General features: G+C 36.8%; 1 protein-coding gene across 2 annotated transcripts; it reads left to right on the forward strand.

The window, feature by feature from the left end:
- Positions 1-191: 191 nt before the first annotated feature.
- PMPCA (peptidase, mitochondrial processing subunit alpha) lies at positions 192-14,534 on the forward strand. Of its 2 annotated transcripts, XM_044661270.1 has the most exons (13): positions 192-277; positions 3,757-3,959; positions 4,216-4,295; positions 5,553-5,635; positions 7,239-7,333; positions 8,110-8,210; positions 9,072-9,335; positions 10,627-10,719; positions 10,807-10,925; positions 11,096-11,186; positions 12,011-12,073; positions 12,648-12,792; positions 13,268-14,534. In XM_044661270.1, the coding sequence occupies exons 1-13, from the start codon at positions 192-194 to the stop codon at positions 13,435-13,437; spliced, it is 1,593 nt and encodes a 530-aa protein (XP_044517205.1). In that variant the 3' UTR covers positions 13,438-14,534. The 2 variants fall into 2 exon arrangements, with proteins under 2 accessions (XP_044517205.1, XP_044517206.1); XM_044661271.1 differs by lacking the exon at positions 192-277 and having other exon boundaries at positions 3,873-3,959; positions 5,553-5,639.
- Positions 14,535-23,487: the final 8,953 nt, after the last annotated feature.

Raw genomic sequence — 23,487 nt, forward strand, 5'->3', positions numbered from 1 at the left:
CCTCCCTCTTTCCCCTCCGCGGTTCCCCGCGCGCGCGCGGCCGCTTCCGCTCCGCCCACCGGGCGCCGGAAGCGCGTTCTTGACCCGCGCAGCGGCGGCGGCGAAGGCCGCCGCGGTCAGATCTTGGGGGCGTGGCCAGAGGGGGGCGTGGAAGCGGAAGTGACCGCAGAAGCGCTGGGCGGAGGCTCAAGATGGCGGCGGCGGTGGGGTCTGTAACCGGAGCTGCTGGAGGGGTCGTGTTGCGTGGACGGAGCGTCTGGGGCCGCTCTCGCTTAAGGTGAGAGGGGTGAGGCTGGAGGACTGACAGACAGGCAGACAGATGGAGAGGCCAGGGCCAAGTGTGGAGGAAGGTCAGGGCTACCTGGCCCAGTCTCAGGCCCCTTGGGTAGGACTCTTGATAGAGCCTCCTATAGGTCCGACACCACGCTCCCTTCTAGGGACTCGGCCAGTACCCACAGCCTCAACTCCTGGCGCTCGTGGCGCCGCCCTGTGGAATCTCCATCCTTTTCTGCCTGCCTGTGGTCGTTTCGTCCATCCCCCTTCTCTGTTGGCCATTGGACCAATCAGAGCCGTTTCCACAGGAAGTGGGCACATGGGATACCTAGACTTAGCTGTATGACCATGTGCAAATCTTAGATGTGGGACTGGGCGAACTGTAAAAGACGCCCTTATTTAACGACGGAGGAAACTTGAGGCACGTGTGGCTAACGCGACTTACCAAAGTTGCTATTTGATAAATTTTAGTTCTTCCTTAGGTGCCCTTAAGATTAAGCTTCCGTGTAAACATGGCAGTTTTCTGGCAGTATGTTGCTAGTCTTTTCACATTGAAAGCCTCTGTGAGTCCATAAGGATCGGATTCAGATAACAAAAATGAGACACTATGCACCTACTCAAGTATTTCCTTAACATGCCCAGTACCTTCTCATTTTCTTGTCATTATTTGGTTCTTTCTGCCTAGAATGCATTTCCTATCGTTATCCATACCCCTTTCAGAAGAGCTGGTAATATTGTATATTGCTTGCAACCCCCTGTAAACGATGTCAGCTCCCCTGCCTACATGCTTTTACTTAAAATTCTCTAAACTTGAAATATTCTTTTTTCCCCCTCCTCCTTGGGCTGGAGCCCATTTTCCTAAAGTCCAGCTTAAAAGTTATCTCCTCCTTGGAGATTTCCTTTATTCTCCCTCAGGTGGTTATAGTGTCACCCACTTTTTTTTTTAGTACTTTTCCAGATTTTTTCCAGGTACTGTGCATTATTATTAATGAATGTGACTTATTTCAGTAATAGATTGTAAACGAATCTATATGTGATATAGACCATGTGATGTTTAAACTTTGTATCTCCCAGCACCCAGTTTAGTATTGTACACACAATAGGTGGTTAATAAATGTTTGTTGAATTAAATTGGACTAAAAAGAGTGTGGACTAGATGATTTGCCAGGTTCCTTCCAGCTGTAAAAGGCTCTGATTCATTCTTCCTTGATTTCTACTGCTTGTCTTGAAAATGAGGCAGGGTACAAATATTTTTGTCATAAAATCCTTCCTATTTCTTTCTTGTATTAGTATCTTTCCTTAGTTGGGTTCACAGATGATATTCCTACTGTTATTACTCCCGAGGATTTTGTCCTCATGACTGGACATAGGCTGTGCAATCTCTTCTTTAAATGAGTTGTTCACTCTTTTATGACCTGAGTCAAGAACTGTGTGGCTTGATAAGCCCTGTAGGCCTTCTCTGATGCCCATATGCCAGAAATTCTCAGAGGCAGTCAGCTTTTCTTATAAGAATCTACAGGCAACTAAGATAAAAAGATTTTATCTAGCCATCATCACACTCCTTCTGAAAAGTGTAAAAGTCACAGGTCTATAGGCAAACCCATGGGTCATAAGAGTGTTAGAACGAGAAACAAGCTAGAGAATTCCTTGCCCAATGCCCTCACTTTTAAACAGGAAAAAAACTGAGGCATTAATGAGTAAAGTGATGACAAAATGTAACACAGCAAATTAGTACCAGAGCTATGACTTGAATCTAAGTTTTTTGGTGTCTAAACTATTACCCTTTTCACTATGCTACTTTTCCTATTTCTCTCAGGGATGCCAGTCTCAGATATTAGAGAATTCTCACCCACCATATGTTGCTGGAGGGGACTGTTAACATAATTTGGTTCCCATATGCCTTTGATTTTTCATTGTATGTCATCACAGGACATGGTCAAAAGTTCTATTTGAAATCATAGTATCATAGCTCTGGAACTGGAAATGACATCACAGGCTATCTAGTCTTAATTCTTTACAAATGAAGAAAAATAGATCTGGGGAAGTTAGTGACTTACATATTCTCTTTATAACCAATATAGTAACCAATATAGAAGTATGTTTTGTATGTAATATATGTATAATCCAGATCGAATTGCTTACCTTTTCTGAGGAAGGAGGTAACGGATGGAGGAAGACAATTTGGATCTCATAATTTTGGGAAATGTTAAAAATTGTTATTACATCTAATCGGGAAAATAAAAAGAGTAATATGAAATAAAGCTCACCAGAGCCAGGTTATACAGGACTTTAAAAGCCAAAAAGAACCAAATTCCACTGGAGCTTCAATAGGGGAGTGACATGGGCACAGAGCATCTAGGTGGTGCAGTGGATAGATATAGTGGTGCCGCCTCATTTCAGGAAGATTCTTCCAGAGTTCAAATATGTCCTCAGACACTAGCCGTGTGACCCTGGGCAAGTCTCACTTAACTACATTAGCCTCAGTTTCCTCGTCTGTAAAATGAATTGGAGAAGGAAATGGCAAGCCACTCTAGTAACTTTGCCAAGAAAACCCCAAATAGGGCCCTAAAGAGTTGGATGTGACTCAAAAACAACTGAACAAGAGGTGTGGTCACAACTCTTTTAGAATTGTCATTTTGGCAGTTCTGTAGAATATGAATTGTAGTGAAGAGACGGACCGAGTGGTCATCCAGCTTTTGTTTGAAGACCTTCCATGAGGTAGAATCTACTTCCTCTCTATACAGCCCAATTCAATTTTGGAGAGCTCTGTTGTCTTTCTTTATGTCAAGCCCAAATGTGTCCTTTTGCAACTTCACCCATTGCTTCTGCCCTATAGGGCCAAGTAGAACAAATCTAATCCTTTTTCTTGTCCTACTCTTCAGATACTTGAAGGCAACTATTATCTTCCCTTAAGTATTCGCTTCGGCCTGCTAAGTACCTTTGGTGTTTTTTTTTTATATTGATCTTCATATAGCATGAACACAGCACCCTTGTTTTGGTTTGCCCTCCTCTGAACATACTCCTGCTTATCAAGTGTCTTTCCTAAAGCATGGCATCAAGGACACAGTACTCCAGATATGTTCTTCTGACTCCAAATCCATTGTTATTTGCCCTATTAATACACTGCCTCAAAAAAAAGCATCAATTTAATTTATATTATGCATTACAGCTTATAGAGCATTTCCCCCATAATGACTGGAGTAGTTCTGCAAGTACCATCCCATTTCATGGGTGAAGAAACTGAGAAGAAACTCTCTAGAGGTGGACTGACTTGCTAATGGTGATATTCTTAAGTGCCAGAGCTGGGATTTAAACTTAGGTTTCCTGATTCCTAAGCTAGTAATCTTTCCATTAAGATACAAATATGTGTGTGATACTCTAGAAAGGAAGATCTCAGTCATGCATATATCATAACCATCTGTATCAAGGTTGTCTATAATATCAAGAGTGACTATTTTAATTGAGCATGCATCACTGCTTTAGGTTTGGACTGACTACATACAGACGGTTTAGTAGTGGCAGTGCGTACCCCAACATTCCTCTCTCTTCTCCTCTACCTGGAGTGCCCAAACCTGTTTTTGCAACAGTAGATGGACAGGAAAAATTTGAAACCAAAGTCACAACTCTGGAGAATGGACTTCGTGTGGCATCCCAAAATAAATTTGGACAATTTTGTACAGTAGGAAGTAAGTACGTTGGCTGTTCAATGGCCAATTGTTTGTCTCATCTAATTTATATATAAATGCCTTTTACTAGTAAACAATTAATTGTATAGAGTATATGCCTTATTTAATGGACATTATAAAGATGAAAAGGTTTGTTTTATGTAGACATACTTAAAGTCATTAGTTATTTTAGAAAATAGGTTACATGTTAGCACTCTAATTTGTTCAATCTAGAATCTCTCATTTAACGTGTTAATTTTTCTTTTTCTGTTATCAGTTCTAATTAATTCGGGATCAAGATATGAAGCAAAATATGTTGGTGGAATCGCTCACTTTTTGGAAAAACTGGCATTTTCGGTCAGTATCTGGCTTGTAATTGGAAGAATGTGCTTATAGAGGGTTTTTGAGTAGATAGTCTGCTTATCAAACCCTCCTCGCCTCATATTTTGATCATTGCAATTGCCTCCTAACTGGTCTTCCTCCCTTAAGTCTCTTCTCTATCCAATTCCTCCTAAACCAAGCTGCCAAAATGATTTTCCCTAAAGTATAAGTCTGACTGTATCCTACTCAAATTCCAGTGGTCCCCTGTTGCCTCCTATAGAAGCTTATCTGTTTGGCTTTTAACTCTTTACAACATGGGCCCTGGCCTACTTTTGTAATCTTGCTATATATATTCTTCTCACATTCTATAGGTCAACCAAGATTTACTAATCCCTCACATATCACATATTATCTCTTGTGTCTGTGCCTCTGCACTGGCTGTCCCCTTTTCCTTTTTACATCAGCCTCTTAGAATTCCTGGTTTCCTTCAAAACTGCTAATGTACTACATTCTTCTTAAAGCCTTCCTTGATTCTTCCCCAACTCCTAGTTCTCTTCCCACTACACCCCCTGCTCTTAAAATTATCTAACATTCATTTTGTGCATAGTCTGTATATACTCATGTATGTTTGTGTTGTCTTCTTCAGAATATAAGGGAAACGGGGCAGCTGGTGGCTCAATGGATTGAGAGCCAGGCCTAGAGACAGGAGGTCCTAGGTTCAAAACTGACCTCAGACACTTCCCAGCTGTGTGACCCTGGGCAAGTCACTTGACCCCCATGCCTAGCCCTTACCACTCTTCTGCCTTGGAGTCAATAACTCCAAGACAGAAGGTAAGGGTTAAAAAAAATTTTTTTTTTTAATTAAAAAAAAAAAAAGAATATAAGGGAAACACCTTGAGGGCAGAGACCATTTCATTTATGCCTTTGTGTCCCCAGGCCTGGCATAGAGCTTTACTGTAGAGTAGGGACCTCCTAAATGCTTGCCATTTGTTGGATTATCAAACCAGATTTCATGGTTATTGTAGTAACAGTAAAGAAGCAGTATTGATGACTAAAAACAACCTTGGTGAAATAGGAAAGCTATATTTCAACAGAATTTTTACCTCAGCAAAGAAAGCCAAAGGAAATCAATAAAGAAACCAAATTAACACAAAAAAGAGGACATTTGTAGCAGTTTAACTAGAGATGCTTATTTTTGTTTCTGGAGGTTTCATTATTTTTAGGTGCTTTGAAATTAAAAGTAGATTTTTTTTTTAAAGTTTGAACTCACAAGGAATGTTTTTTTTACCCTAGTCTACTGCCAGATTTGGCAGCAAAGATGAAATTCTCCTTACCTTGGAAAAGCATGGGGGCATTTGTGATTGCCAGACATCAAGGTATGTCAGTTGTTTACCTAAAATACTTTTTTAAAAGGAATTACTTTTTAATACAGTTCGTTTTTAGCATAAAAGGTACTTCCCAATAATTTCCCAGACAAACATTCCCTTCAAAGTACTTTCCTTTAGAGAAACACAGAAGAAAAACAACTGCTTGAACACATGAGCTGATGGGGATATTATTGGGGATGTAGACACTAGACAATAACTCTGGTCCAACTATCAATAATATGGAATTAGGTCTTTATCAACAATACATGTAAAACCCAGTGGAATTGTGCATTGCCTAAGGGGGGTTAAAAGAGGCTTGGGGGAGAGGAAAAGAACATGAAATATGTAACTAGGGGAAAATATTCAAAATAAAAAATTTTTTAAAAGTACTTTCCTGGGGGCAGTTGGGTAGCTCAGTGGTTTGAGAACCAGGCCTAGAGACGGGAGGTCCTAGGTTCAAATCCGGCCTCAGACACTTCCCAGCTGTGCGACCCTGGACAAGTCACTTGACCCCCATTGCCTATCCTTACCACTCTTCTGCCTTGGAGCCAGTACACGGTATTGACTCCCAAGATGGAAGGTAGGGGTTTTAAAAAAAAAAAAAAAAAAAAGTACTTTCCTTTAAAACAATTACGCAATATTGCCTAATAGCATGAGATATTGATATACCATATTTTTTTAACTTTTATAGTTTATTGATTATTAGTAGGAAGATTAGCTGCTTTAAATAATGCTTTTGTTTCATCTTTGACAATGATAAGAGCATCATAGATTTAGAGCTAGATGAAACTGCAAAGGTCATAATTATGGTCAACATTCAAAATCCTATACAAGGAACTTCTTTGTATAGTACTCTGGAAGATGCCACAAGGTTTTTACAAAGTAAGATGAAGTTACTGCCTAAATTACAAATTTTGTGCGTTAGGAGAGACAAAATAGTAATACCATATCTCTATGGAAAAATGGATTTGTAGAATGCTATATATTATTGAGCTCAGATAGATAAAGCAAGAGAGAAAATTATAAGGTGATTAACAGTGTATCAAAATCAGTTTTTTCCTGGTTTGAACCTTCAGTGACTCCACTACCTATGTGATAAAATTTATACTCAAACTGAGCATTTGTTCTTTTAAAAATTTGGTTTCTTCCATTCTATCTTTACCTATCCTTGCTCTGTGGCAAGAACTTTACACTCAACCAGATTTTTCAGTTCACTGTCTCCTCAGTTGCTCTAGGATCCTTCAGTTCTGTGACTTACATTTCTCTTTCTCTCTTCCTCTTAGCACCTAGTACATGGATGAAGCATATCTTCCATAAATGTTTAGCAGTAAAATTTTAAGGTACAGAATAAAAATGCCTGGCTTAATGAGAAGGAAAAAGAAAGTTCCAATGTTCATAAAAAGATCATCAGTATTTACTGACTCTGTTTTGACCCAATAAATAATAACTTTATTGCTGAGAATGAGGCTGTTTCTGCAGAAATAGTCGCTTCCCTTTAGGATATTTCAACCTAAGTGACAGAACTTTTAAAAAGCAAACATAACCATCCAGATCCAAGTCATTTTCTGATCACAAATTATATAAGAATCATTTGTTGGTTTTTTTTTTTCAGGGATACTACCATGTATGCTGTATCTGCTGATACAAAAGGACTGGATACTGTGGTTGGCTTATTAGCTGATGTAGTATTGCAACCAAAATTATCAGGTATGAATTGCTCATACTTTTTTTTTAACCCCTTGCTTACTGTCTTAGAGTATTGGTTCCCATTAACCCCCATTGCCTATAGCCCTCACCTCTCTTCCATCTCAGAATACAAAGTATTGATTCCAAGACAGATAGTAAGGATTTAAAAAAAAATTTAATTACGAAAAAACTATCTTGTACTTTTCTTCCTAGTTATAGAGCCTGGTTTTCTCTTTCTCGCTCTCTCTTTCTCTTTCTCTCTCTTTTTCTTTTTCTTTTTCTTTTTCTTTTTTTTTTTTTTTGTGGAAAGGTTTCCATAGCACTGAAATCATAGGTCCTTGATATATTGACAAGATTGATCCTTTTCTGCCATTGTTACTTAATTATGCACAACACTTTAAAAGATTTTCCCATTCTTTATTTCACTTAAGCCTTCAATAATCCCATGAAAGAGACTGAAAGGTAATATCCCAAATTCCAGATGAGGAAAGTGAGGCAAAGAGAAGTTGACTTACTTGTGGTCATTTAGGTGGATAGGGACAGAGCTAGAAGTAGAATATGTTCCAGGTCCCTCCTTTTCACCTGATACCACATGAATTATTTTCTGCTAGTCTGTGTCTGGGGCACATAGAAACATAGTTAGAGGAGGCAGACACTAAATAATATGTTATCTTGACTATTCTTAATACTATGTTCCTTTGTGCCTTGGGTCAAATGAGTCAGCTTCACACTTTTTTGTCTTTTCTTGGCTATAAGATAGTGACTCTTATTCTTTGAATTTTTTGATGTTTTTGTAGATGAAGAAATTGAAATGACTCGAATGGCTGTCCAGTTTGAATTAGAGGACCTAAATATGAGGCCTGATCCAGAGCCACTACTCACAGAAATGATTCATGAAGTAAGATAAGCCATGTTTGGTTAGACCTGTCATCAGTTTCTGTTGTTAGCACCAAAAGACAAATTTTCCCCCCACAGTTTTTTGCCTGTGAATTCATGCACATAAATTAACCCATTACAAATCTGTTATCTGTATATGAAAGCAAAACTTCCTTAGAATTAGTTATACAACTTAATATATCTTGTGTAAATTTATATATCTAATATCTATCTTATATAAAAAGGTTAAAGACTCCCTATATTTGTCTTTTAAAATACCTCCTTCAAGAATGTGTAGTTTTGACATTTTCACCTAAAGAGGTAGATTTAATCATTATATTGAAAACACATGCCAAAAACCCTCTAGATGCCTCATCCTGATATGAAATGGAATTCTCAGAAGTTATTGCAATAGAATACAAGCTTTGACTGATACTGAGTGAAAAGGGTTTCATATACAGGCCTTCCAATAGAATATTTATGTGCTTCTCTGTAAGGACCAAACCAGCTAAGTTTAGAGACAGTTCTATCCCCTGAAGGTTGTTCACTAAGCAATCAATATTTTTTGGCCCCAACAACCCATGAAGACTGTCTCCTAAGACATGGAAAAAGAGTAAAATCTGAACTTTGCATGGGTGAAAGGAGTCTTATGCCATCCTGGATTCTTGAAATATTAGCTGTACATAAGTAGGTAATTACACTTTGTTAGTTAGACACTTCTAAATATAGCTTATATACTAGAAATGGGTAGGTAACGATAAATATGTAATGTTTTCTCAAATTCATTGTAATGATAAAAGTCAGAGCAAGGGTAATGCTTATTTTGACATTTGGGCAAACACAAAACTCTTTCCTATTCAGTTCTTCATGCTTTTCTTATCAGGCTGCATACAGGGAAAATACAGTGGGCTTGCACCGTTTTTGTCCAGCAGAAAATATTCCCAAAATTGATCAAAAAGTACTTCATTCTTACCTGAGAAACTACTACACTCCTGACCGCATGGTACTGGCTGGTGTAGGGATAGAACATGAGCAATTGGTGGAGTGTGCCAGAAAATATCTCCTTGGAACAGATCCAGTTTGGAGTAGTGGGCAGGCCAAGGATGTTGACAGATCTATTGCACAGTATACCGGAGGGATTATTAAGGTAATGCCAAAATGAACTATTAAATTAAAGCCCTTTGAAAAAAACCACTTTCAGTGACATCATAAAGCCTTTTAATTGTATTCTGATTCCGATTACTTTTTTAAAAAGTTTTAAAAACCTTTACCTTCCATCTTGGAATCAATACTATGTATTGGTTCCAAGGCAGAAGAGCAGTAGGGGCTAGGCAATGGGGGTTAAGTGACTTGCCCAGGGTCACACAACTAGGAAGTGTCTGAGGCCAGATTTGAACCTAGGACCTCCCATCTCTAGGCCTGGCTCTCAATCCACCAAGCCACCCTAGATTACTTTTAAATGTTTATTACTAATGGGTTGAAAATTAAGGTAGTGAAATATAAGAACAGAATGTTGCATGCATTCTTAGACTCAGTCACTGCACTGAATATTAAAACTTCTTTTGCCAAAACTGTTTTTCTTGGTTATAGTGGATGGTTTAATTCTGGGAAAGGATGTAGGAGAAAATAGCTAGAAATAGCTATAATATAAAAACAAAAGGCATCAGTAAAACTTAAGAAATTTTATAAAAAGAATTAAAAATTAGATACCACCTTTGGAAGTTAATTCAATAGATTTAATTGACATTTTGCTCAGGATTAAAATTTGTTACAGACACTTAGAAAAGTGTTTCCATGCAGTATTAATAATGAAGCTACTATCGCTGCTTACATATGTACAATCCTTTAATTTTTAAAGGACTTTCACATTTGTCATAAACCCTATGATGTGAATAGGCTTTTACAAATGAGGAAACTGAGGCTAGACAGCTATTCAGAATTCTAGGTGACCCTAGAAATTAGGTCTCCTGACTTCTAATCCAGGATTCTTTATATTATACTATTATACAGCTTCCTTATATATATATGCATATATATATATATATCTTTTACCTTTTGTCTTAGAATCAATACTAAATATTGGTTCCAATGCAGAAGAGTGGTACGGCTTAGGCAACTGGTGTTAAATGACTTGCCTTGAGTCACATAGCTAGGAAGTGTCTGAGTTCAGATTTGAACCTAGGACCTTCAGGCTCAACTGTATCCTCTGAGCCACCTATCTGCCTCTTGATAAGTTTTTTGTTTTTTTTTTTTAAATAGAGACTTTAAAAGTTTTAAAGCTTAATTTGAGTGTATTTACTGAAATTTGCTCATGTCTAAAAAAAATTATTTCAATGTGTATCTATTTAAACTGGCTCAGATGATGAGCATTGTGTTTGCTACCTCTTATTTTTAAGACCCAGGTGTGCTGGGCTCATTTATACTTCTGTTCATTGCAGATAGAAAGAGACATGTCAGATGTGAGTCTGGGGCCCACACCAATTCCTGAACTCACACATATCATGATAGGCCTGGAGAGCTGTTCTTTTTTGGTAAGTGTTAAGTAGAACCATGCCTGATTTTATGCTGCTTAATGTTTAATTCACTCAATAACAGTTCTTTTTTTCTGTGATCTGCAGGAGGAAGATTTCATCCCCTTTGCAGTGCTAAACATGATGATGGGAGGAGGAGGTTCTTTTTCAGCTGGTGGACCAGGAAAGGGAATGTTTACCAGACTCTATCTCAATGTGCTAAACAGGTTGGTGGGAATCTTAGAAACAGTTTTTTTCAAGGTCCTTAAGCCAAAGTAAACTATTGCATTTTAGGATACCCATGTTACCTTGGAGATTTTGTTTTTCTTATACCCACATTTTATGTTTGGCAAGAAAAGCCATCTACTCACATTAAAATTTGAGTTTTTGTTTTTAGGCACCATTGGATGTATAATGCAACTTCCTATCACCACAGTTATGAAGATACAGGTCTCTTGTGTATTCATGCCAGTGCTGATCCTAGACAGGTAAATGGGGTAGTTCATTTGTTGTTTCTAAAATAAAGCCTTTAGTAAAGCCTCTGAGGTTTACCTTATTAATTAGTTAATTTTTTAATTAATTTTATTTATTCTTATTCATTTATCTTCATTAAATTCACTAATTTAATTTAGGCAGCCAAATTCATTATAATGTTAAAGTATATTATTCAATTATATGTGATCTACTGTCAGCTTTCCTAGGGAGTCCCTTAGAAATACAGCAAAGCAACTGTGCTATAAGAGAAAGAACACTGAACTTGGGAGTATAAAGACCTAGATTTGATTGCCAGCTCCATCATTTATTAGCTTTGTGACCTTAGACAAATTATTTAACTCCATTGTGTCTTAACATCTTCATATGTTAGATAAGGCTGTTAATATATGGAAAGAATATGTATATGTACATGCACACAAATCATGTAGAGTAGTTTGATTATTATATGAAATTATATATTTTGACAAAGTGCTTTATAAACTGGAATATTATACAAATGTTAGTTATGAGAGGCTAAACATTTAGTTTGCATTTAAGAATATTATTGATATGGTTCAGCTACTTAAAGAACAAATCATTGCTTTTTTTTTTTTTTTTAACCCTTGTACTTCGGTGTATTGTCTCATAGATGGAAGAGTGGTAAGGGTGGGCAATAGGGGTCAAGTGACTTGCCCAGGGTCACACAGCTGGGAAGTGGCTGAGGCCGGGTTTGAACCTAGGACCTCCTGTCTCTAGGCCTGACTCTCACTCCACTGAGCTACCCAGCTGCCCCCTCATTGCTTTTTAATGAGTATCTCCAACATATTCTTTTTTTTAGGTTCGAGAAATGGTAGAGATCATTACAAGAGAATTTATTTTAATGGGTGGAGCTGTGGGTGAGGTAAGCTAATGCTTTTCTCTATATCTTGCAGTTGGAAGAGTCAGATACAATACAACATATTAGCTACTTTCAACACTGAAGGCAAAACATTGTTCTTACTCTATCAAACACATTGCTCAATTTGAGTATTAAATGGAAATAAGGGGTAGGTAGCAGAGGGATTGAAGTACAATTGGAATTTGAGATTCAGAGTTCAGGATTATGGAGGCATTTTGGTACGTGCAATGAGAATTAAGATATAACCATATTTGATGTGGAATAAAGTTAAAGGTCATAGGAATTGAAGCCAAGATATTTGAGGAAATATCAATGTAAATAGAAAGATATTACCAAAATTTGTTAAAAGAGAAAAAAAAAATCCTATCCTGGTTTTGTAAACATTGACATTGGTGAAATCAGTCTCACCTTTTCCTGATTTTCAACTTAGAAAAACATTCCCATCTTCTGAGGACTTTGCTGTCTTGCTTATTCTCAATTGTGACATAAATGAATAGAAAAAGTTGATCGTATTCAGTATTGTTTATAAACTTTAACATAGCTTATATTCTTGTAAAATGGTTATTTAAACATCCAGGTGGAGCTTGAGAGAGCCAAGACACAACTTATGTCCATGCTCATGATGAACTTAGAATCCAGACCTGTAATTTTTGAGGATGTAGGAAGGCAGGTGCTGGCAACAAACTCCAGAAAACTACCTCATGAACTGTGTGCTCTCATTCGTGAGTATTACATCTATATATATGCTACATTCAACGATTATACTGACCCAGAGGATTATAACAGAGTCATTGTTGTCATACTAATTATTTCTTTTTTTTTTAAACCCTTACCTTCCATCTTAGAATCAATACTGTGTAATGGTACTAAGGCAGAAGAGTGGTAAGGGTAGGCAATGGGGGTTAAGTGACTTGCCCAGGATCACATAGCTGGGAAGTGTCTGAGGCCAGATTTAAATTCAGAACCTCCCAACCCCAGACCAGGTTCTCTGTCCACTGGGCCACCCAACTGCCCCTCTTAGCTGCTTCTTAACCCATGGGAATTCTCATCTGTCTCCTCTTAGTCGTGTCTTCATGAATTCTCTCTTTGTTGTCCTCAAAATGAATTTAATCTCAAAAATAGCAGCTCTAGTTTTTAAAGCAAATGTATACTCAGATCAAAGTAGTTTTCAGAATTCCTTGTTTTCCTCTCTCCTAGGTAACGTGAAGTCAGATGATATCAGACGAGTAGCTGCTAAGATGCTTCGGGGTAAACCTGCAGTAGCTGCCTTGGGGGATTTGACAGATCTGCCCACATATGAACATATTCAAGCAGCACTAGCCAGTAAAGATGGAAGACTGCCAAGAATGTATAGGCTTTTCCGATAAGGAACTAATGAAGCTTAAGCCAGCCCAAGAATCCAGAGGAGCATGGTTTTTACGTATTATTTGTGGAAATGTTGTAATTTAGTATGAAAAAAATTTAATTATTCAGAATAAAACAAATGAAACTGTCCTTCAGAATTAAATGAACTCCTAACTTAAACCTTTCCAGACCACACAACTCAAGTTTAACTCCCTCAAGATTGTGATGGCCATTGGAATAAATGTTTGTTTAATAACCTAAATGCATAATGCTTTCTTTCTGTAAGGCAAAGAAGCGGTTGCTAACAGCTAAAAGCAATCTCTGATGGTAGAGATGGATCAGTATTTATTTAGCTTTAATCTTGTTCTTTTAAATGATTGATGTCTTGAATCAGGTAAGAAGAGTGTGGCTTTTCCAATCTAATGGATCTTGGTGATAATAATGAGACACAGTTCTTCCACTTCATCAAAAATCACAAAGCATACAAACAAATCCCTTGACTAAGGAAGTATAGCTAAAATTAGTCTACCTTGTTGGGAGCTGACCTCAGAAAAGAATATAGCTTTTCTAGGACTTCATAGGCAGTGGATAAGTGAAGATTTTCTTCTTGCTTTCCTTGAAACTGCCTTGTTTGACCCAAACATTAGGATCTGTTCAGGATAATTTAAGGCTGGATAGAATATTATGTTATTAAATATATGCAATTAGTAAATCTACTCTGGATATTTTAAGCCTGGATAGTTGCAAGATATGTAAAAAAAAATGAATTTTTAATTAAAAGACTTAGGGCAGCTGTAGGAATCATTAGTAATATATTATCAGGGAAAGAAAGTTGTAGCAAATGTTTGTGCAACTTTCACATTTGAAATATATTAAGAAGCAGAATGGCTGATTGAAATAGTAAACTGTTCTAAACTCTGATGGTGTACATGGCCTTCAAAATGAAATGACGATCAAGGAGAAGTATTTTGTTCTGTAAAACAGAATGGACCCTCAAATATTTTTACTAATAGTTAGAAAGCCTACCTCTTTGAAAGCTTTCTGAATTGGTACAGCCATAAATGCTAATTTGTCTAATCTGTGGTTGACATTTCAAGGAAATAAAGATTTTTTAAGATGACTAATGCTAAGTAATCCATATTTCGCTCGAAATTATCCTTTTGGCCACGTATTCTGTTTATAACCCACTTACCCCAGAGAAGAAGGAGGCAAGGGGGCAGCTGGGTAGCTCAGTGGATTGAGAGCCAAGTCTAGAGATGGCAGGTCCTAAGTTCAAATCTGGCTTCAGACACTTCCCAGCTGTGTGACCCTGGGCAAGTCACTTAACCCTCATTGCCTAGCCCTTGCCACTCTTCTGCCTTGGAACCAATTCACAGTATTGATTCCAAGACGGTTAAAAAAAAAAAAAGGTGGGGGGCAGATTGGTTATATCTATATAAAATTTTAATTTTGTGGTATTCTTTCAACATCAGGTCTTATGCCACAAAATAGGAATCAAAACTTTAAATCAAATAGTAGATACATACAATGTGTGGATTTCACAGTTGCTAGAAATGTTTGTGTATTATTTTAATTCTGAACTTAAGCACATGAGAGCATTTCCATATACACAAAGAACATCAAAAGGATTTTATTTTTTTCCCCTCTTAAGTGTAAAAATAGTTTCTAATATTTTTCGATTTCAAATTCCTCACTCCCCCATCCTTGTTGAAATAAGCACTCTCTTAGATTTTACATGTGCAATCATGTAGAACATTTTTCCACATTAATAATTAATTTTCTATATTCCATATTAAGAAAGTGAAAATTTGTTTTGGTCTGTATTTAAGGTCTATTGGTTCTTTGGAAGTGGATGGCATTTTTTATCATGAGTCCTTTGGGATGGTTTTAGATCATTTTATTGCTGAAAATAGCTAAGTTTTTCGCAGTTAATTGTACAATATTCTTGTCACTGTGCACAATGTTCTCCTGTTTCTGCTTCAGTCCATGTAAGTATTTCCAGGTTTTTCTGAGTTCTTCCTGCTTGTCATTTCTTAGAGCACAATAGTATTTCATTATAAACATATACTATAATTTATTCAGCCATTCCCCAATTGATGGGGAATTGAACTTTCCAATTCTTTACCCCCACAAAAAAATATTTTTGTACGTAGAGGTCCTTTTTGTGCTTTGTCTCTGGGGTACAAATCTAGAAATGGTATTGCAGGGTCAATGGATATATACTATTTTATAGCCCTTTGGGCATAGATACAAATTGCTCTCCAGAATGCTTGAATCATTTCACAACTCTCCTAACAGTACATTAGCATCTTAGTTTTCCTAGATCACCTCCAAGTTTTGTCATTTTCCTTTTCTGACATAATAGCCAGTCTGATAGGTGTGGAGTAGTACCTTAGAATTGGTTTAATGTGCATTTCTCTAATTAATAGCAATTTAGAACATTTCTGCATGACTATAAGAGAGCTTTAATTACTTTGAGAACTGCCTATTCATGTCCTTTGACCATTTATCAATTGGGGAATGACTTATATTCTTATACATTTGACTCATTCCTCTATGAGACTTGTAAAAAAAATTGTACTATTATAATTATTATGTATTACTCTCTGTCCTATTTACCCTTGTTTAGTTTCTGACCATCATCTCCACCAATTTGCCCTCTTTTCTATTAGCCCTATCCTCATTCTCTTATACTCTTCTCCTCCTACTTACTTGTAGGGTAAGATAGATTTCTCCCTCATTGATCCAGTTCCAATGAGAGTAAGGTTCACATGATTCCCTTCTCATCTCTTCCATCTTCCTCTCCACTGTAAATATTCTTTCCTGTCTCTTTTATGTGAAATAATTTACCCAGTTCTATTTTTTCCTTTCCCCCTCTTCCCACTGCATTCCTTTTTCTCATGCCTTAAATTTTTTTTATATCATCCTATCATATTTAACTCACACCCCTGACCTCTTGTCTACAAATATTTTTATAATACAACATTTCTATAGAGTTATAAGAATAATTTCTCCATGTAGGGATATACACATTTTATTGAATGTCTTGATCTCTTTTTCCTTTTTACCTTTTTATGATTCTCTTGAGTCTCATATTTGAGAATCAAATTTCCATTCACCTCTGGTCTTTTCATCAGGAATGGTTGAAAATGTTCCACTTCGTTGAATACCTATTTCTCCCCCTAAAGTATTATGCTCAATTTTGCTGGGTAGTTCAGATACTAGCTCTTTTGCTCTCTAGAACATCATATTCCAGGCCCTCTGATCCTTTAATGTAGAAGCTGCTAAATCTTGTGTTAACCTGACCATGGCTCCACAATATATGAATTGTTTCTTTTGGCTGCTTATAATATTTTCTCCTTGATATGGGAGTTCTAGAATTTGGCTATAATATTTCTGGGGATTATACTTTGGGGATCCCTTTCAAGAGGTGATTCTTTCAATTTCTATTTTGCCCTCTGGTTCTAGAATAGGGCAGTTTTCATTGATTATGTCTTTTAAGCTTTTGGTTTTATCTTTATTTTATTTTAAATTCTTACCTTCTGTCTTAGAATCAATACTGTTTTGGTTCCAAGGCAGAAGAATGGTAAGGGCTAGGCAATGGGGATTAAGTGACTTGCCCAGGGTCACCCAACTAGGAAGAGTCTGAGGTCAGGTTTGAACCTAGGACTTCCCATCTCTAGGCCTGGCTCTCAATCCACTGAGCCACCCAGCTGCCCCTTTATTTTATTTTAATAAATTTCCACATAAGTTTTCCAAAGTTACATGATTCATGTTGTCTCCTTCATTTCTTCCCCTCTCCTAGACTTGACAAGCAATTCAATCTGGGTTATACATATATTATCATGCAAACCATTTCCATATTATCCATTTTTGAAAGTGAATAATCATAAAACCAAAACCCCAAGTCATATATCCAAATAAACAAGTGATGAATCATGTTTTCATCTGCATTTACACTCTTAATTCTTTCAATGTGGTTAGCATTCTTTTCATAAGCCCCTCAGAATTGTCCTGGATCATTGCATTGCCATTAGTAGCAAAATCTATTACATTTGGTCATCCCATAATGTTTCAGTTATTGTGTACACTGTTCTCCTGGTTCTGCTTATTTCACTCAGCATCAGTTCATGTAGCTCTTTCCAGCTCTATCTGAAATCATTCTGTTTATCATTCCTTATAACACAATATTTTCCCATCACCATTATATACCACAATTTGTTCTGCCATTCCCCAACTGAGGGACATTCCTTTAGTTTCTAATCCTTTGCCACCACAAATAGAGTAGCTACAAATATTTTTGTACAAACAGGTCCTTTCCCAATTTTTTTTTTTAATCTCTGAGATATAGACCCAGTAAAGGTATTGCTAGTTCAAAAGGTTTTCATTCTTTTATAGCCCTTTGGGCACAATTCCAAATTGCCCTTGTAAGGATTAAAATTGGAGTATTTGCTTCAATAAGAGAATTATAAAGTAACATTGTGGTTGCCAATTTTAAAATACAGCTTAAGGCAAAATGACTTTTAGCAGCTTTTATTTACAGAGGTAAAAAGTGAAAATGGGAAATGTAAATAGAGACAGATTCTTAACAAGCCTACCAGCCCTAAGAGCTTTTCCAGTGAAGTGAAGTCCAGTTCAGCATGCTAGCAGGAAGTTTCCTCAGGTCTCGATCCCCCAGTGGAGCCTTCAGCCAGAAGTCCACCAGCACAGCCTCCTCTACAGCCTGAGCCACTCACCCAGCAAGCTGATGCAGGATCCAGAGAAAGAGTCTCCTCCAAAGCTAAGACAGGAATCTCAACCACTCAGTTCAGGAAAGGAATGGTGTCCTAGATTATGTTGGACTCTTTATACCCCCTTTTCCACGTCATTTCCTGTCTCTTCCCCCTCTTCACAGAAACCAATTGCAGTTTTTCAATTTGCCTAGTACTGCCCAAGGTGGGGGCAGTGCTTGTGGTCTTTGGGGACTTGAACTAATAAGTGACTTGTGAGCTCCCTTATCTAATGGTTAGGTGGGGAACTTTTAAGTTCTTGATATGATTAGCTAAAAATAGACAAGGGGAGAGTTAATCTCTCACGCCCTCCAGAATGATCCAATCAATTCACAACTTCACCAATAATGCATTAGTGTCCCAATTTTGCCATATCCCCTCCAACATTATTTTCCTTTACTGTCATGTTGGCCAATATAATAGTACCTTAGTTGTTTTAATTTGCATTTCTCTAATCAAGAGGGATTTAGAATACTTTTTCATGTAATTATTGGTAGCTTTGACTTCTTCATCTGAAAGCTACGTATTCATATCTTTTGACCATTTATCAATTGGAGAATGACTTGGATTCTGATCAAATTGACTTAGTTCTTTATATATGTGAGAAATGAGAACTTTATCAGAGAAATTTTGTATAAAAAATTTCCCAGTTTGTGGCTTCTCTTTTGATCTTGGTTGCTTTGGTTTTGTTTATTCAAAAACTTAAATTTTTTAAAATGTAAAATCCAGTTGAATTGCTCATTGGCTATGGAAGGGGGGAGGGAAGAAGGGCGGAAAAGAATATGAATCATGGAAAAATATTCTAAATTAATCTTTTAAAATAAAAATAAATTAAAAAATTTAAAACTTTTAAATTTGATATATTCAAAATTATCTATTTTACATCTTATAACATCCTATGTTTCTTCTTTGGTCATAAATTCTTCCCTTTTCCATAGATCTGATAGGTAAACTATACTATGTTCTTTTAATTTACATACCCATTTTCACCTTATTTTGGTACAGAATGTGAGATATTGATCTAAACCTAACCAATTTTCCCAGCAGTTTTTTTAAAATAGTGAGTTGTTATCCCAAAACGTGGATCTTTAGGTTTACTAAACACTAGATTGCTGATATAATGTACCCCTAGTCTATTCCATTGATCCACCCTTTTATTTCTTAGCCAGTAACAGATTGTTTTGTTATTTGTTTGTTTTTTTAAACCCTTACCCTCTGTCTTAGAATCAATACTGTGTATTGGTTCTAAGGCAAAAGAAGAGTGGTAAGGGCTAGGCAATGGGGCTTAAGTGACTCAATTCACTGAGCCACTCAGCTGCCCCCTAACAGATTGTTTTGATGATCACTGCTTGATAGTAGAGCTTAAGATCTGTTACTGTTAGGCCACCATCCTTCATATTTTTTTATTAGTTCCCTTGATATTCTTGACCTTTTGTTCCTTGAGATGAATTTTATTATTTTTTCTGGTTCTTTAAAATAGTTTTTTTGTAGTTCGTTAGGTATGGCATTGAAGAAGTAAATTAATTTAGGTAGGATTTTCATTTTTATTATATTAGCTCAGCCTACTCATGAGCAATTTGTGTTTTTCCAATTGTTTAGATAGATTCCCAAATATTCTCTATTGTCTAGAGTGATTTTAAGTGGAGTTTCTCTTTCTAACTCTTGCTGATGGACTTTGTTGGAAATATATAGAAATGCTGTTAATTTATATTGGTTTATTTTATATCCTGCCACTTTGCTAAAGTTATTAGTTATTTCAACTAGTTTTTTGGTTGATTTTTTGGAATTCTCTAAGTATACCATTGTGAAGATAGGGTTAACTCTTCCCCCTGCCTATTTTTAAATTAATCAACAAAAACTCAAAAAAAACCTACTTAGCACCAAGTAGGAGAGGTCCACAAGACACTTACTAAATAAAGTAGGTGACAAGTCCAGAAGCAACAGACCACCCCAAAGCAGTGCTAAGCAAATTTAAAGACTGCAATTGGTCCCTGTAAAATGGAGGAAGAGACAGGAAGTGACTTGGAAAAAGGATTATAAAAAGGCCTGAACTTCCTATCCAAGGAGTCTTCGGCCTGAATCTTGGGCTTGGAAGATCTTGGACTGGGACTGGGACTTGGAGCTACCACTTGGAACTTTGACATGGGACTCTGGCTCTTGGACTGCTTCTGGTAAGACTGCTCCTGGATCTTCTCCTTTGGAGCTTCACTTGGGTGAGTGAGAAGTTGACCCTCCTTTCCTAGTTTCTGGAGAGATTAGTTCTGGAGAGGCCTTCCCCTTGTGAAAATGAGATTGACTCTCCCCTTGCCTACTTTTAAATTTAATCAACCAAAAGCGAAGACACCCCTACTTAATGTTAAGTAGGGGAGGTCCACAAGCCACTTACTAAAGTGGGTGACAACTCCAGAAGCGACTGACCACCTTCTGGGCAGTGCTAAGTAAATTTAAAGACTGCAATTGGTCCCCATAAAGTGGAGGAAGGGACAGGAAGGGACATAAAAAAGACTATAAAAGATGATGAATTTCCTGTTCAAGAGTCTTTGGCCTGAATCTTGTGCTTGGAGGATCTTGGACTGGGACTGCAGCTTGGAGCTATGACTGGGGTCTTCTTCCTGAATTTTCAGGTTGGAGGATCTTCTCCTTCAAGACTTTCTTTGCCTTAGGACTTAGGTCTTCAGCTTCACTTGGAACTAGGACTCTGGCATTCGAACTGCTTCTAGTAAGACTTCTCTTGGATCTTCTCCCTTTGGACTTCAGATTGGATGAGTGAAAAAAGCTTACCCTCCTTTCCTGGCTTCTGGAGAGTTTAGTTCCTGAAAGACCTCCCCTTCTTGGAGGAATGCGCATGGGTTGAACCCTTCCTTGATTCAATACCAATCCCTCTGGCTGAGGGGTTAATGAGCCCTGTGTGAGGTGAGCCAGAGACCAGAACAACATTTAGGGTAAGAAGCTAGACACCTTATTCTATTCTAGCCTCTGTCACATTTTTTTCTACTTTTGCTCTTTCTCTCTTTTTGTAAATAAAGCTGCTAAAAAGTAATTTTGACTTAAGCTGTATTAATTTTTAAAATTGGTGACCACATTCTCTTATATTTAGTCCAACCATAAATTTAATCCCTACACCCACTTGGAGGAGGCCACGTGGGTGAAACCCCTGTTTAATTCACCACTGGGTCCTTGGGCTAAGGATTAATAAGCCTTTCCAGGCTGACCTGGGGACCTGAGCAACATTTATGGTGATAGGCTAGACACCTTCTCCACCCTCTTTTATATTTCTCTACTTTCACTCCTTCCACCTTTTTGTAAATAAAACTACTAAAAGTCATTTTGGCTTGAGATATGTTTCTAAATTGGTGACCACAGTATTGTCTAAAAATTCTCATATATTTAGTCATACCCTTAATTTTAATTCTCTAATTGCTAAAGCTAGCATTTCTAGTACAATATTAAATAAAAGTGATGATAATGGGCATCCTTGCTTCACTCCTGATTTTATTGGGAAGACTTCTAACTTATCTCCATTGCAGATGATACTTGCTCATGGTTTTAAATAAATATTACTTATTATTTTAAGGAAAGTCCCTTTTATTCCTACACTTTTTAGTGATTTCAATAGGAATGGGTGTTGTATTTTGTTGAAGGCTTTTTCAGCATCTATTGAAATAATCATGATTTCTGTTAGTTTGATTATTAATATGGTCAAATATGCTGAAAATATGCTGAAAAATTAGGTTTTCCTAATATCAAACCAGTCTTGCATTCCTCCTTTAAATCCCACCTGGTCAAAGTGAATAATCCTTGTGATATGTTGCTGTAGTCTCTTTGCTTGTATTTTATTTAAGATTTTTGTATCAATGTTCATTAAGGTAATTGGTTGGTAATTTTCTTTCTCTGTTTTTGGTCTTCTGGGCTTTTTAGGTGTCAGCACCATATTTGTTTCATGAAAAGAATTTTATAGGACTCCTTCTTTGCTTATTTTTCTAAATAGTTTGTATAGTATTGGGAATAATTGTTCTTTAAATGTTTGATAGAATCCATCTGACCCAACGGATTTTTTCTTAGGGAGTTCATTGATGGCTTGTTCAATTTCTTTTTTTTGTAAAGGGATTATTTAAGTATTCTAATTCCTCTTTTTTCAATCTAGGCAATTTATATTTTTTGTAAATATTGTTGGAAGTGAATTTCTCTCTCCAGTGTCACTTTTTTTTTTAATGTCATCTCTCAGTGACCTAGAGGTCAAATACCACTAAGTAAATTGAGGTATAGAGGAGCCTCAGAAAAAAGGAAGTTAAAGAACCAATGAACCAATGTGACAGGAAACAATGATTCCACAGGCACTGTCCTCCAGGTGGCCCAGGCAAATTAAGAAACTATGACTGATTCCTGAGGTGTGAGAATTAGTGGGTGGAGAAAAAAAAGCTTACAAGTTGAGACCAGGAGCAGGTGGGGATCTTGGGCACGCACATGGAGGAGCAGAGTGGACCCATGATAGAGATGATAGAGTATTGCTAGTAGCCCACAATGGCTGCAATAGATTAGAAAGGTTAAGTACCTCTCTATCTCTCTCCTACTTTTTCCTCTCTTTACTACTACTACTAGTACTTTGATTTAATAAAGTTATTAAGCTACTACCAGCCTCATAATTTTATATATTACAGTATTGATCCATTTTACCTAGTTTATCAGATTTATTGTCATATAATTGGGCAAAATAGCTCCTAATAATTGCTTTAATTTCCCCTTCATTAGAAGTGATCACCCTTTTCATATTTGATCCTGGTAATTTGATTCTCTTCTTTTTTTTAAATCAAATTTACCAATGTTCTATTTTTTTTTATAGAACCAGCTCCTAGTCTTATTCCTTATTGTTCTTTTACTTTCAATTTTATTAATTTCTCCTCTGATTTTTATTATTTCCAATTTAGTCTAACTAGGGATGTTAATTTGTTCTTTCTAGATTTTTTAGTTGCATGCCCAATTCATTGATTTGCTTTTTCTCTATTTTATTGATATAAGACCTCAGAGATATAAATTTTCCCCAAAGTGCTGCTTTGGCTATATCCCATAAATTTTGATATGTTGTCTTCTCATTGTCATCAGCGAAATCAGTGAATGTTTTTATGATTTGGTCTTTGATTCACCAGCTTTGAAGAATTAGATTATTTAGTTTCCAATTAATTTTTATTTGCCTCTCCATAAACCCTTATTGATTATAATTCTTATTACATTATGATCTGAAAAAGTGGCATTTATTATTTCTGTTTTTCTGCATTTGGTTGTGAAGTTTTTATGCCCTAGGGCAGT

Source organism: Gracilinanus agilis, chromosome 2, assembly GCF_016433145.1.
Source record: "Gracilinanus agilis isolate LMUSP501 chromosome 2, AgileGrace, whole genome shotgun sequence".
Lineage (NCBI taxonomy): Eukaryota > Metazoa > Chordata > Mammalia > Didelphimorphia > Didelphidae > Gracilinanus > Gracilinanus agilis.

Bases quoted from the DNA above. Each gene is read 5' to 3' on its own strand.
- PMPCA (XM_044661270.1), top strand. From the start codon at position 192: ATGGCGGCGGCGGTGGGGTCTGTAACCGGAGCTGCTGGAGGGGTCGTG. The intron at 4,296-5,552 runs GTCAGTATCTGG...TTTTTACCCTAG, and splicing joins TGGAAAAACTGGCATTTTCG to TCTACTGCCAGATTTGGCAG. The intron at 8,211-9,071 runs GTAAGATAAGCC...TTTTCTTATCAG, and splicing joins TCACAGAAATGATTCATGAA to GCTGCATACAGGGAAAATAC.